General features: G+C 42.7%; 1 protein-coding gene across 1 annotated transcript; it reads right to left on the reverse strand.

The window, feature by feature from the left end:
• Positions 1-3993: 3993 nt before the first annotated feature.
• Positions 3994-4953, reverse strand: LOC128106647 (olfactory receptor 5V1-like). The gene has a single exon (XM_052732209.1). The coding sequence runs from the start codon at positions 4951-4953 to the stop codon at positions 3994-3996; it is 960 nt and encodes a 319-aa protein (XP_052588169.1).
• Between the last annotated feature and the right edge of the window lie 10269 nt (positions 4954-15222).

Here is a 15222-nt window from a genome sequence, read left to right on the forward strand (position 1 = left end):
TTTCTCCACAATTCATTTTTCCAGAATGGCCATTTATAAAGGGCCAACCTTTTGGGACCATCCCGTCTAATCTGCCTCCGAGCAGCTGGTCTGGGACTCCTTGCTGTGCAAGCACAGCTCAAGGGCAACAGCCTGAATAGAAATTGGAGAAATGAAGAGCAATTCTCTCTTGGATTCATTAAGGTCTTGGCAATCATCTTTCCCAAGTATGCAGTAAGGAGATCAGTTTCCTATCTCTTTTGGGACATTGGTAAATGAAGTTCACTACCAGATTTTTGCTAAGAGGTGGTGGGCTGCTAAAACCATGAAGCTAGTTTCCCTTTACATTAGAGAAAGGATGTAAGTTCAAATGTGTACCGACTTAGACAACCGTCTGCAACCACAGTGCCGCAGTATGCCTGCAGTCTTAGAACTATCTCATTCCTAGTTAGGACTGTTCACCTGGACACATGTTTCCTTGCTTCTCTGCCATTACCCACCATGACTTACAGTCCCTCCATTTCTCATGACCTGATGATAGTGTTACTTGCTGTGGAGTTTAAAGGAGAGAAAGGCAGAACCATCAGCAGCTGGGTGGAACACCTGTGGAGAAAAAGCCTGTAAGGTTTTAAGTCTTGTGGTATTTTACTGAACAAAAATAAAAATAAGAACATTAAGCCATGCCAAGAGTCAAGTCTCTAAAGCTCAACAATCTCATTACTAATATGGTTTTTATACGTGTGGTAGTTCAGCAGTAAAGGATGTATGCTGATTTTCCAGAAGACCTGACTCTGGTTCACAGCATCATATTGGGTGGTTTATAGCTACCTGTAACCCTAGCTGCAAGGGGATCTGACAACTCTAGCCTCAGGGCCATCTCTCTCTCTCTCTCTCTCTCTCTCTCTCTCTCTCTCTCTCTCTCTCTCTCTCACACACACACACACACACACACACACACACACACACACACACACACAATAATAATGATAATAATTAATAATAAATCTTAAAAATACTTCTTATTTGCAAAGGTTTTTTTAGAATAAACTCTATAAAATAAAGAACAAAACAAAATAATAAAACTACTTAAGGCTCATTGACAAATAGAGACTGCTCTTCCTCTGAGTTATAACCCCAGCATAATGTGGATGAAACTTTAAAACTTAATTCTAAGTGAAAGAAGTCAGATTCACAAGGTATGTATTATTTCACTGCTAAGAAACATTCATGATAGAACATATCAACATACCCAGCACATAGACATACATTTTTCATGGATGTACAATAAAGACTTCATGGAAACACAAATCAAAATTACATTTGTTATAACGTGTCACACCTACCACTGGTGGCAGCAAAACTGGGAAACCTGGAAGGAATTGTCATATAGAGTCGGGGGGGGGGGGGCGAGAAAATGGTGCAAATATTCTAAAAGGACTGGAGCCCAGGAGATATACAACCTGTGAACTGTTGAACACAGGAGTTATTGTCTGTCCTCATGGGCTAGCACAGCACAGTTGTCGAGATACACTCTACACAATGACCATGGTTACAATCACAGCTGAAATGCTCCTGATGGTCTTAAATTAAGAACACTTTCAGACTGTGAAATACTATCTAGAATTCAGAGGTGGAGACAGTGGATTAGGAGCTCCTATAGTTTCCTTGTGCTTCTGGGAGTCTGAAGAAGACCATCAAGCAGATGGAAGGACCTAGAAGCACAATAGTGAATAGGAGACAGAAACCAGACAAATCTAGAAAATATTCGAAGGACTCTAACATCAGGCACTAAACAGCATGATGGGGGAGGGAGAAACCCCTCGTAGGTGGGACTTACCCCGGGGAGAAGAGGAAAGCTTGGTGAGTTCTATAGACAGGCAGTGTGGCACTCTAAAAAGCTTGGTGAGTTCTATAGACAGGCAGTCTGGCACTCTAAAAAGCTTGGTGAGTTCTACAGACAGGCAGTCTGGCCCTCTAAAAAGCTTGGTGAGTTCTACAGACAGGCAGTCTGGCCCTCTAAAAAGCTTGGTTAAGGTGAGAGACCAAGGTGGATGAGATGACTCAGGTGAGCGTGCTGGTGGCCAAGCCCGAAGAACTGAGCTTCATCCCTGAGACCTAATGAAAGGAGAAAAACCAACTTCTGCAAGGGTCCTCTGGCTGCCACACAGGCACGGTAGCAGGTGTGGGTCCCCAATAAACAAACTAACAAGCAAACAGATAGAATAAATGTAAAGATATGAGAAATGAATGAGAATGTGCATGCAGTCTCTAAAATAGACATGGTAGGAACAAAAAAATGGCAATAAGAATTAGACCCAACTGTTTGTTCTTGTAAGAAATGCCCATGGACTGACGGGCAAAGACACACCGGATTGAAAGTGAAAGGGTGGAAAGTAACACTTCAAACCAACAGGAACCAAAAGTAAGGTGGGGGAGGATACTCATCTCACAGAGCAGACACCAGACCCAAATTAGTCAGAAGAGGTAAGGAAGGCCACTGTACAACAGCAAAGGAAAAAAAAATCAGTAAGATACAACAATTATATACATATACGTATATATGTGTACACACACACACACACACACACACTCCACAAGTGGAGATAGGAAGATCAGAAGTTCAAGATCATCCTTGGCTACATAGTGAGGTGAGGTACATGAAACCCTATCTCAAGAAGAAATGAAAAAGAAAAAAAAAGAAAGATCATAGAGGAGGTATATATGAGCATGTTGCATACATGTATAAGAAGTCATAATGAAATACATTAGTTTGTATAATTAAAACATGCCAATAAAAGGCTAACAAACCTTTTTTGCAGTTATTGGCTAGTGATGTCCCATAGATCTCCAAACATTATAGACTATTGCCAGTGTTGTTGATCACTCTCCAGAGCCTAATAGTAGGAACCTTTGTAGAAGACACCATACACTTGAATCATAGAATGTAGAGGTATAAGGTAGTGTCGAACTGGAAACTTCATACCTACTGGCCGCCTTTAGTAACGCCAGAAGACACTGTGCATACTACTGGAGGTGAACAGTAGTCATCAATATTTACTTAACTGTGAACCATGGGAGCTGTGAACACAACTCGCCTGGGAAGACATGCCAACTGGTGCAAAAGGGGCACAAATGTTATGGGAACAACCGAGCTATTTCTGATAGGATTTAAGTCCTGTTCCACAAGTTAAAACCATTCACAGCATCATTACTGGGCCAAGAACCTGTGGCTAGGTTGGCCATAGGCCCTAGGGGAGAACCTACTACTACTTGTCTGATACATGGAATATAGGATTAAACCAATTCTTAATTACTTGCCATTAGAGTCATAGATTAATGTCTCTCTCAACCCTCATCAGAAAAACTTCTCTTTTCAGTAGATTGTGATTAATACAGAGACCCATAACTGGTCAAGGTGCAAAGAAATAGAGATTTTGGAATGCTCAACATAAATGGCACATCTGTACCACATTTCCTCCTCCCAAAGCTCAGAGATCATTGCAGGAGAGGAGGCAGACAGAGCGTAAGAGTCAGAGGTGGTGGATGGAAACAGTGTCTTCCAGACATAGCTAGGAGCCTGCATTAGGAACTCACAGTGGTTGTGCCAGCACGCACAAGATCTGTGCAAGCTCAATTCAGCCCAAATCCCAGCATGGAGAGGGAGGATAGTCATAAAGTCCTACCCTAGCCAAAGGAGCTATTGGCAACTGATAGCTTCCAGGAAGGAAAGCCAGTTTTCTTTAAGAATGCTGCCTTTGGTAAGACAAGCACATGCCCGTAGAAGGCCACACATCTAAGAATATGTGGGCAGCATAAATGGAACTTGATGAGTGTTTTTAAAAATATTAGAAAAATAGAAAATTGGGTAGGTAGGGTGAAGGAATGTGTCTGGGAGGAAGTGGAAGAGGGGTGAATATGATCAAAACACATTGTATAAAATTATCAAAGAACTAAAAACATATTTTAATGTACTAGGCAAAAAAAAAGGAAAGAAAGAAAAGAAAGATAAACAGTCTAGTTGTTGGTCTCACTAGAGAAGCCATGTTTTCTAGTAAGCTTCCTCAGGGCACCCTTGACTTCCTTGTTTCTCAGGCTGTAGATGATGGGGTTCAACATGGGGGTCACAACACAGAAGAGCATGGACACCAGGATATCCATGTCCAGGGAGTAGCCTTCCCTGGGTCTGTCATAGTTGAAATTGGCTGTTCCAAAGAAAACCACCACCACAGTAAGGTGGGAAGCACAGGTGGAGAAGGCCTTTCTCCTGCCCTGAGCAGAGGGAATCCTAAGGATGGCAGAGATGATGAGCACGTAGGAGCCTGCAGTGAATAGGCAGGGGCTCAGGCCAATGGTGGCACTGGCCACATGGAGCACAGACTCATTGACAGAGGTGTCTGAGCAAGAGAGCTTGAGGAGCAGTGGGATGTCACAGAGAAAGTGGCTGATCTGATTGGGTCCACACAGGGTGAGTGTAGCTGCCAGTGCTGTGTGAGTCACAGAATTCACCAAGCCACAGAGCCAGGACCCAGCCACCAAGCAGACACAGACCTTCACACTCATGAGAACCGGGTACTGAAGGGGGCGGCAAATGGCCACATAGCGGTCATAAGCCATAGCGGCCAAAAGAACACCCTCTGTGCCAGCACATGTCACAAAGAAGAAGATCTGGGAGAGGCAGCCTTCATAGGAGATGGTCTTCTTCTCCCTGAAGAAGTTCACCAGCATGACTGGAATGGTGGTGGATGTGTAGCAGATGTCCAAGAAGCTCAGGTTGCTGAGGAAATAGTACATTGGAGTGTGGAGAGCAGGGCTGACCCTGGTGGCCAACATCATGAGTGTGTTCCCCAAGAGCGTTGTCAGGTAAATGGCCAGGAAGATCAGGAAGAAGATGCCTTGTAGGCTGGAGTGGTTGGAAAATCCCAGGAAGATGAATTCTGTGACGTGTGTTTGGTTGCTCATTTCAAATGGAGTCATAGCTACAAGGAGAACAAAGGACCCAGAGTAAATGTGCTGAAGACACTGTTAAACATGTTCCTAAACTGCCAGAGCCAATTTCAATAGGACTCATAAAGGAGTCTGGATGGTGGTTGCCTGTGGGGTTAGTCTTGAAGTGATCATTGTAAGAGGCCAAGCCAGCTTCTCCCCAGAATGTCCCACAAACTTTCGTGACTGATGAGGGGTGAGACTAGATGGAAGCACACTGAAAGCCAACACTAATTCCCCAGTGAATGCACTATCGTCAGCTCATTGTCTCTCGGTCTCAATACTACCCCTCTCTTATTATTGTCCTTTTTTGTAAACATCTCATTTTTCTCTAAAAGGCATGAATTTTCATTGCAAAAAAATAAAGAAAATCACAAGAGTCCAGTCATCTACAGACCAGTTTAGTGTTCTGCCTCAGTGCATTGCACTGTAGCGTCTTTTTTCTTCCATTTTACACATAAAGTTGTGTGTGTGTGTGTGTGTGTGTGTGTGTGTGTGCATGTTTGTTAGTATGCACATGTACATATATTTGTGCATGTATATGGAAGCCACATGTCAATCTTGGGTGTAGTTTCTTAAGAGCTATCCACTTTGTTTTTTGAGGCAGGATCTCTCACTGGGACCTTGGGTTGGCCAATTAGGCTGGACTGTGAGCTCCAAGCAGCCTTCTGTGTCTGTTCACCCAGCACTGGGATTACAAGTTCATGCCAACGATCCCTGACTTTTAATTGGGTGTGGGGGTTGAACCCAAGTACTCAAGTTTGTGTAGCAAACACTTTGCTGACTGAGTTCTAGACTCAGCCTTCATTTAAAGTCTCGATCTCAACTTAAAACTGTAAAATACTCAGAGCACAATGTTTCAAAGTAGAAAGGATGAGATTAAACTATCTCTAGTCACAGATTATATGATTTTTATAGAGAAAATCTCTAGAAATTCACCAGAAGGTGGCCCAAACTAATAAACAAATTTGGCAATATTGTACATAAAGCCAAACAGTTTTATCCTATACATTTGCACTGACCACCTAGGAAGGATATTTAAGAAAACAATTCCATTTATAATATGTCTAACAGAATTAAGTACTTAAGAATCAATATGACTAATGTCACGAAAGATTTGGACACCAAAAGTACAAAATATTGCTGGAGGAAATGAGACAAAACCTAAACAAATGAAAAGAAGTTCTGTGTTCATCCAGTAGGAAGACTTAACATTGTTATATTGTCAATAACATCCATGGTAATGTAGAGATTCAACACAAGTCCTAGCATGTGTTTTTGGTGTTGTTTTTAACCAAAAAGGAGAAGTCCATCTCTCCAGATCTGTGTGGGATTGCACAGGATCCCAAGTACCCAAACACACTGGAAAAAGAATGAAGTAGAGACACTCATACTTCCTGATTCAGAAACTTACCACAAACTTAGAGTAATTAAAATAACATGGCCCTAGTGTGGGAACAGTCACCCTCTTCAAGGTAACAGAATAGAAAGCCCAGAAATAAATCTCACATAGAGAGTCTATTGCTCACTCAACAAGAGGCTGACATAATTCGATAGGGGAGGCCTGGTACTCTTGAAAAGTGGTTCAGGGAAAACTGGCTGCCACCACTCAAAAGGACGAAGTGGGCCTTTACCTTATTCTACACACAAAAGTAGCTCAAGACGGATCAAAGATCGGAACAACAGATATGTAGGTAACAAAAAAATGTGAGTAAATTATATAGTTCATTGATTTAAGAGAGAATTGTGAACAGATGCAATAAATGGACAAGGAGGTTTAAGTAGGGAGAGGGATGGGCAGAGGAGGGGATTGTGTGATAATTAACACAAAGGATGTGTGAAAAAGCCATATAGAAAGCTATTATTCTATGAGTTTCCTAAACACACACACACACACACACACACACACACACACACAGAGAGAGAGAGAGAGAGAGAGAGAGAGAGAGAGAGAGAGAGAGAGAGACTCAAAAGTGTATAATTTGAGTTAGTCTATGCAGAGAAAAATGTTCCTCCCAGAAGCCAGAGACTGCCAAATAAGAAGCCCAGTCCTGGGTGTGGAATACCTTCTCTCAAGTTGTTGGTTGTGGGTGTCCTGGAGACCCACAAAACAATACAGCTGTTGCCCTTGTTCTCAGTTGTCCATGAGAACTTGATGGTAATGCTGTATTGCTGAAAACTCCACACATTTTAGCCTCAGGACATGGAGAAGTCAAGCTAGTACTGACCTGGAAGCTTCCTCTCTGCTAGCTCTCATAGTACTGCGAAGAGTTGTTTGGACTCTCGTGGGGTGGGGGTGTGGGGGGGAAACGTCATCAACATTTTTATCCAGCAGTGAACTGTGTGAACTGTGATAAAGACCAGCATGGCAAGATATGCCCATGGGTACAATAATGTCACAAATATTATGGGGGTAACCAGCTGTGTTCAGATTGGATTTAAGGCCTGCTCCACAGGAGAAAACACACCTGGCTAAGAACCTATGGTTGGGGAGCTCATGGACTCCACGGATGGATCTACTACTATTCATGTACTAAATGTACGTAGTATAAACTGTCCTCTAAATTCATATCTCTACCTACACAGTAGTGCATCTCTCAGACTCATAAGAGAAGTTCCTTTGTGCAGTGAATGGTGGTTAATGCAGAAACTCACAACTAATCAAAGTGTAGAGAATAAATGACCAGCTATAAATGGGACATGATCAGCTATAAATGGGACATCTATACCACACCCACTCCCTAAGGCTCAGGGACCATCCCAGAAGAGGGGACAGAAAGATTGTAAGAGGTTGGGGAGGACTGGAGCAAAACAGTGTCTACTGGACGTGATGGGCTAGCTATGCTCATAAACACACAGCAGCTGTGGTTGCCTGTATAAATCTGCACATAATCAAGTCAATCAACATTCTAGCATGGAGTGAGGAGGGACTCCTGGGCTCCCCTAACTAAGGAACTATTGACAGGCAATGGTTTCTGGGGGATAGAGGGGTGTTTTGTTTGTTTTAAGAGAATCACCTCTAGTAGGTCAACCACACTCCCACATCCAGGAGCATGTGGTTATCACAAATTGGACTTGGTGGGTTGTTCAAAACAGAAGACATGAGGAGAGCAAGGGGAAACTTTAGTTGGAATGTTACAAACAAACAAAAAAAGAGGACATGAAGTTGAAGTTGGGGGGGCTGGGGAGGTAGGGGGATGCATCTTGGATGAGTTAGGGCAGGTGTAGGTTTAAAATGCCTTGCATAAAATTCTCAAAGAATTAATAAAATGTTATACTAAAACAACAGTAAAATGATAACCCATAGAATGGAAGAAAATATTGGCATATCAGAGACCTTACAACTAATTAATATCCATTAGAAGTATAGCGGATGGCTACAAAAACAACAGTAATTTAAAAACTCAATTCAAACATGGGCAAAGGAATTGAATGGGCATTTTCCAAAGAAGATAAATAAACAAGCATTTGGGAAGGTTCACATTCATTATTAGGAAGTTGCACTCAAAACCATGTTGAGACACTACTTTTAACCTACTGGAATGACTAGAATACAGAAATGGAAAGTAGCAAATGTTACTGACAGTGCAGAGAGATTTGGAGCCTAATGTGCTCAGAGAATTAATTCCTTGTCAGCCATTGACTGGAGCCTGCCCTGTAGGCTGAGGGTGGAAGCTTCCTCACAGCACGAAGCCAGTTTCATGAGTGGAGGCAAGAACGTTAATTAGTGGTCATCAGGGAATGATCTCTCTTGGTACTTAGCAAACGTGAGAGTTTGCTAAGTCTTTCTCTTTGGTCAGGGGCAGGACCCACCAATACCTTTGCAAATGAAACAGGCTTCATTGTGTTCAGCTGAACATGAAGGCACGTGTTCCACAAAGAAACCCCAAATCAAATCACTGCCAAGAGATCTTAAGAGGCCCGTCAATCAAGACTTTCCCTCAAGATGGCCAGACTGAGCCCACCAGAATGATATGTGAATCCAGAGCACGATTGTTCATGCCTCTTCACCTAGAATCCCCACCATGGAGTCATATATGTGTCTTCTACTGTGACTACAGGGACACAGTAGAGAACACGGTAGAAAAAAGTTCCAGTGGTTATGGTACCGATACCCTTCAGTGGAAAGGGACCGAACAGATGGCATGGTAGGTAGGTAACATTAATAGGCCACCTATCATGCCTGCATTTCCTGTGTCTACTTCCTTGTTTTCAAAGAAACACAGCAGCAGAGCATCTTCCAATGTGTTCAATGATCAATATTTGGGTGGTTTGTAGTAAGTCAGTTTCCAATGTCTGTTCAACATACATGGTGTGCAATAACTGAAATATCAGAGAAGTATTTAGTGATTGTGTGTTATTTAAAACAATTTTTTGTTCCAAAATAGGCAAAACTATTCTGCGATGATAAATGAACATACCATTTCTTCTTTGGATGACATTGATTGAAAGGCAAAAGGCACGCTAGAAGAGTTTCTGAAGTGACAGGAAAGCTCTGTTTCTTCATTTGCATAGTGATTCCATGGGTTCAAACAAAACATTGGTGGTTTGTACATTTAATGCCTTTCCATACTGCCAGTCATGGTGGTATACACCTCCAATCCTCACACTTGGGCAGAATCCAGGAGATCATGAGTTTGAAGCCAGTTTGAGATGCACAGGGAGAGAGTTCTCTCTTCTCCCTCTCCCTCTCCCTCTCCCTCTCCCTCTCCCTCTCCTCACTCTCTATCAGAATGGGCTATGCATAATGTGGGAAAATCCTTACCAGCTGAACTTCAGACAAAACATCGATATCTAGACTATAGAAAGGACTGCAAAAACTAAAGACCAAAAGAAGAGAACCAAAGCAAACTGCCAATCAACTAATCAATGAACTGAACAGACAGCTCTCAAAAGAATAAATGCAAATGGGCAATAAATATTTTTAAAGTATGCAGTATCTTTCGCCATCACTCAAATGTAAATTCAAATGCTTTGGGATTCCCTCTAACTAGGTGATATATTGTGTCCCCCAATATATTGTGCATCCTAATAAACTTATCTGGGGTCAGAGGACAGAACAGCCACTAGATAGACATAGAGGCCAGAAAATGGTGGCACACATGCCTTTAATCCTATCACTTGGGAGGCAGAGATCCATCAGATCTCTGTGAGTTCAAAGCCACACTGGAAACAGCCAGGCATGGCGACTCATGCCTTTAATCACAGGAAGTGATGGCAGGGAGCAAAAAGGTATATAAGGCATGAGGACCAGGAACTAGGCTGGTTAAGCTTTTAGGCTTTTGAGCAGCACAGTTCAGCTGAGAGGCATCCAGTCTGAGGAAACAGGATCAGCTGAGGAATTGGCAAGGTGAGGTGGCTGTGGCTTGTTCTGCTTCTCTGAACGTCCAGAACTCACCCCAATAACTGGCCTTGGGTTTGTTTTTATTAATAAGTATCTTTAAGATTCATGCTACATCTAACCCCAGTCAGAACATCTATCAGCAAGGAAACAGCAGGCCCACTAAGGGAGAGATCATTGATTATTGACACACTCACACTCACAAAGCCTCAAAGACAACTAAATACCTTGGAGTGAACCTAGCCAAGGAGGTGAAAGACCTCTACAGTGAAAACTTGAAATCTCTGAAGAAAGAGCTCGAGGAAGTCACTAAAAATGAAAAGATGTCCCGTGCCCATGGACTAGAGAATTGCTGTGAAAATAGCCATTCTACCAAAGCGATTTACAGACTGTGCGGGCTAGTTTTATGTGAATGCAACACAAGCGAGGGTCATTGAGAGGAGGGAACCTCGACTGAGAAAATGCCTCCATAAGACCTGGATGTATGACGTTTTCTTAGTGATTGATGTAGGAGGGCCCAGCCCACTGTGAATGATGCCATCCCTGGGCTGGTGATCTTGGATTCCTTAAGAAAGCAGGCTGAGCAATCCAGTAAGCAGCAACCTTCCATGGCTCTGCATCAGCTCCTGCTTCTAGGTTCCTGCCCTGTTTGAGTTCCTGCCCCGACTGTCTTCAATGATGGACTGTGATATGGACGTGTAAGAGAAATAAACCCTTTCCTCCCCAAGTTGCTTTTGGTTATGGTGTTTCATCACAATGCTAGAAAGCCCTAGTTAAGACAAGATTTAATATGATCCCAATAAAAATCTCTACAATATTCTTCACAGAAAAAAAATTCTTTAAGTTCATATGGAACCACCAAAGACCCCAGATAGTCAAAGCAACCCTGAGCAAAGGAACCATTGCTGAAAGGATTCCTATTCCGGATTTCAAGATCTATTACAGAGCTATAGTAATGAAAACAGAACGCTATTGACACAAAAACAGACATACAAACTAGTACATTTTAAATACTTATACCTACAGATATAAGTGTTAATATCTCACCCCTCATCAAATTAACTAACTCCTTTTTACAACAGATGATGACTATTACAGAAAACCACAGATGGTCAAAATGCAGCAAACAACTCATTGTGGGTACCTAGCCCCCACTGATATATCTACAACACAACCACACAACCCCCTATGCCTAAGACTCAGGGAACACTGAGGAGGAGGGGCACAAAGATCATGAGAACCGGAGGACCAAGTCATCTTCTGTGAGCCTGTGTCTTCTAGATATGACAGACAGCTGCACCCAAGAAATCTCAACAATGTGGTCCCCTAAACAAGACCTGAACAATGCCAGCACCAGCTGACATGCCACTCTGACAGGGCCTCACTCCTGGATGAAGAGCTACAAACGGAGGCAGTGACTGCTGAGAGAATCAGTCTTCTCCGGGGATGAGACCCCTGATTGGCTATTCAATACCAAGGGGTCATCTGTAAAAACACAAACATATAAACAACACTAAATGATGCTGGGTGGTAGTGGCACACACCTTTAATCCTAGAGGCAGGCGGATCTCTGAGTTTGAGGTCAGCATGGTCTACTCAGTGAGTTCCAGGACAGCCAGGGCTACACAGAGAAACCCTGTCTCAAAACAAAACAAAACAAAACAAAACAACAACAACAACAACCCCCCCCCAAAAAAAAAAAACTATAGATTTAACTCTTGGCACTAGAAACATCTGAAAATAGATTTTTCGATTTTACTTAATATGAAATATATTTCTTTTTTTTTTTTAAAAAGAGGAAATTAAAAGCAAGAGGTATTTTCATGTAGTTTTCCTTTCGGGTTGACCAGATGCACTTCTAGACTAAGACCTCCCGAATATTTTCCACTTTCTTCATCTCCCCACTTCCTCTCCACAGGAACAGCTCCGTAGTTTACTCCCAATCCCGCCCCACCCCAAGACTGCTGTGACTGTATTCGAATCACTTCCTTGCCTATTGTCTTGTCTTTCCATGTGTGTACAAACAAACCTTACTTTCCTCATGGCGATTAATTTGGAGACGTAACCCTCATCAGTAATTCCATGAGCCCTGGACTAACTCAGATACCATCCTCCTAATGCAGGCATGTGGTGCGGGTATTTTTACTGGGGACATTTGTGAGGAAATAGCAGGCTGGTGACCCAGGAAATACTTAGCAGCAGGAACCGGAAGTCAAATAGACAGCATGAGTTTGTCGAAGGCAGGAGACTCTTTTGTCTTCAGGTTTATAGGAGAAAGGCCCCAGGGGTCTCTGGGGTACTAGAGACCTTCTCTATGAGGTGCTAGTGGAGCCCTGTTGCACCCCATCACTTAGCTGCACCCCTGGTCCCTGGAGAGCCCTGTTCGTGGCAGTGGGCTAGCAGGTCAGCCTGACTGGTCACTATCAAATTCCATGGCTACTTCTAACAAGCCTGGTGAGTTTTTGTTTCAAATACCATCTCCTTTGCTACCGCTGAGAAGTGACCCAACCAACAAGGCAGGGATGAAAAGGCTGTGTCAGAACCACTCTGAGAGCAAGGTTCTTATAGAAACAAATAATTAATAACTCAGCAGAGACCTCTGAAAGTACTCCTTCTCAATCAAAAAGTGTCAGGAAAGGAGATGTTTGACTGCCTAAAAGCCGGGCTTTGGCATGGTAACAGTATGACAGCCGTGGAATGTCAGTTACGACCTGAGGACACTCTAGGTGAGAGCAACTTGGAGGGACCTGAGCTTGGTTTTTGGAAATCTTCAATTTTGGGAAATTGGCAGGAAACACACATGTAGCCGCGCACAGAATCTTCCATGTGATTCTAAAAGGAACATGGAGTTGGGAAACCACCCCAGAGTACCTTGAGGTCTTTAACCCAGAAATGTCGTTTGAGAACCCCGACATGGAACGGCCAGCAGTTGGAGCTATCAGGCTTTGGGGTTTGGAGAGGATCTCTGAAGCCATAGTTTGCAGAGGCGGAGCCAAGTTGCGACACTTTAAAGTCCGTGGGTGGTTCGGACATAGTGAGGGTACTGACTTGGTTTGGATAGGTTGAGCCATTGCGGCTTATTTATTTATTCATTTATTTATTAAAACAGAAATTAAAGGAGCGCGGCAGGTTTGGGGAGGGGAGAGATGGGTAATATGGACGTTAGGTACCTATGGGATACACACTCGGGTATCCCAGTGGGCAGTGGAACACCCCTCCCACAGCACTCAGGAGACAGGCTAATTCTTCTCAGATACAAACCTGAGAGTCATTGTCTTAAAGAGAACGATTAAAGCCATGGATTTACAAGACAGGGCAAAAAGAGATGGCTAAGGTGAGAGCCTTGTCATTGGCTGAGTCGGAGGGATTAAGGCTCTAAGAGGCATGCCAGAAAGAGGCTGCTCGGTACTGTACCACACACTCCAGGTAGGCTGGCAGTGGGCGTTGCTTCCCCATAGAGCAGCAGGCTGTTAGGATGGAGAACCATGCATCCTCTTAGGAAAGCTTTACATGGACTGTTGTTTAATGCAAGTATACTCTTCTTTGTTTTCTCTATCAGCTGCATAGCTAGATCTAAATTTCTTTGACTAGTGACATGCATTTTCTTTTTCTTTTCTTTTTGGTTTTTCAAGGCAGGGTTTCTCTGTGTAACAGCCCTGGCTGACCTGGAACTCACTTTCTAGAACAGGCTGGCCTCGAACTCATAGAGATCCACCTGCTTCTACCTCTCCAGTGCTGCGATTAAAGATGTGGGTCACCACACCCAGCAACATGCATTTTCTTAACTGATAATATTGATAAATTCTCTACTCCCCTTTTGTAGATACATGTCACGGGTTATTCATAGAAAGGAATGAAAAGCTTTGTGGAAGGTAGACCCATAAAGAGCAAGTAATATGTAATTTGTACATAACCAAATTTGCGAAAGTGAATGTTTTTAACACTCAGAGATTAAAAAACAAACAACAACAACAACCAAACATGGCCTTCGAAGCTGCACACACTGCTTGTTTTAAATGCCTTCAAATACGTCTTGAAGGCAATCTTTGAGAAACACACCCACAAAGCATTTAATGTACACATTTATATACATGTACAGTAGACTCAGAAGCACAACGGCAGTGTTTTTTTTCTTTAATCTGATTGGCTACTCTAATTTTTTGTGGATTGGGGACAACATGAGATGTGATATCTGCTGGATTTTCTACATTCCTCATGCTCATGTTGTTTGTGTGTGGAAATAACAGTGAATTACCATCATCAGAAGCCTCTGTGAACAAGCTCCCTGTACGCACTACCATTTGTATGAGACCCTAGGGTGTTGAGCACGTCTTGGAAACCACATTCCATCCATCGCACATGGCTAGATCTCCATCTGAAACCTTCTTCTTGCTGGTGCTGACCTTTCTCTCCCTAGTAGGTGAGGATAGATTTCATGGTAGATGAGTTTTCTTAGGCTCAGTCTACACATGAAATAAGGACAGCTTGACAGAAACCATGTTGAATTCAGTTAAAAGAAGTGTGTTTTCCTTTGAATGTTAAAGTAGGTTCACTGCAAACCATCTAATCAAAACCACAAAATGAACTCAACAAACGAATGACAAAAACCTAGTTTAATTGGGATCTTCCAGACTGGGTAATGAGTAGGGACACATATTAGGTAACAGCGCTAGCACTCAAGAAATGCTTTGTCAGCTAATCTTAGGTGTCTGTGTCCTTGAAGGAAACAGACCTGGCATAAAATAAGCCAAGGTAATTTGTTTAGTGATTAAATCCTGTGAGCACGAGGAAATGGCATATTCATTTATATAAGATTCTGTCATACAAATCAATAGTTTTAAATTTAATTTTCATGGCTCCAGGAAAATTGCTCTTCGACTTCACACACACACACACACACACACACACACACACACACA

This window comes from Peromyscus californicus, unplaced genomic scaffold, assembly GCF_007827085.1.
Source record: "Peromyscus californicus insignis strain IS unplaced genomic scaffold, ASM782708v3 Scaffold_9__1_contigs__length_137607984, whole genome shotgun sequence".
In the NCBI taxonomy this organism is placed as follows: domain Eukaryota; kingdom Metazoa; phylum Chordata; class Mammalia; order Rodentia; family Cricetidae; genus Peromyscus; species Peromyscus californicus.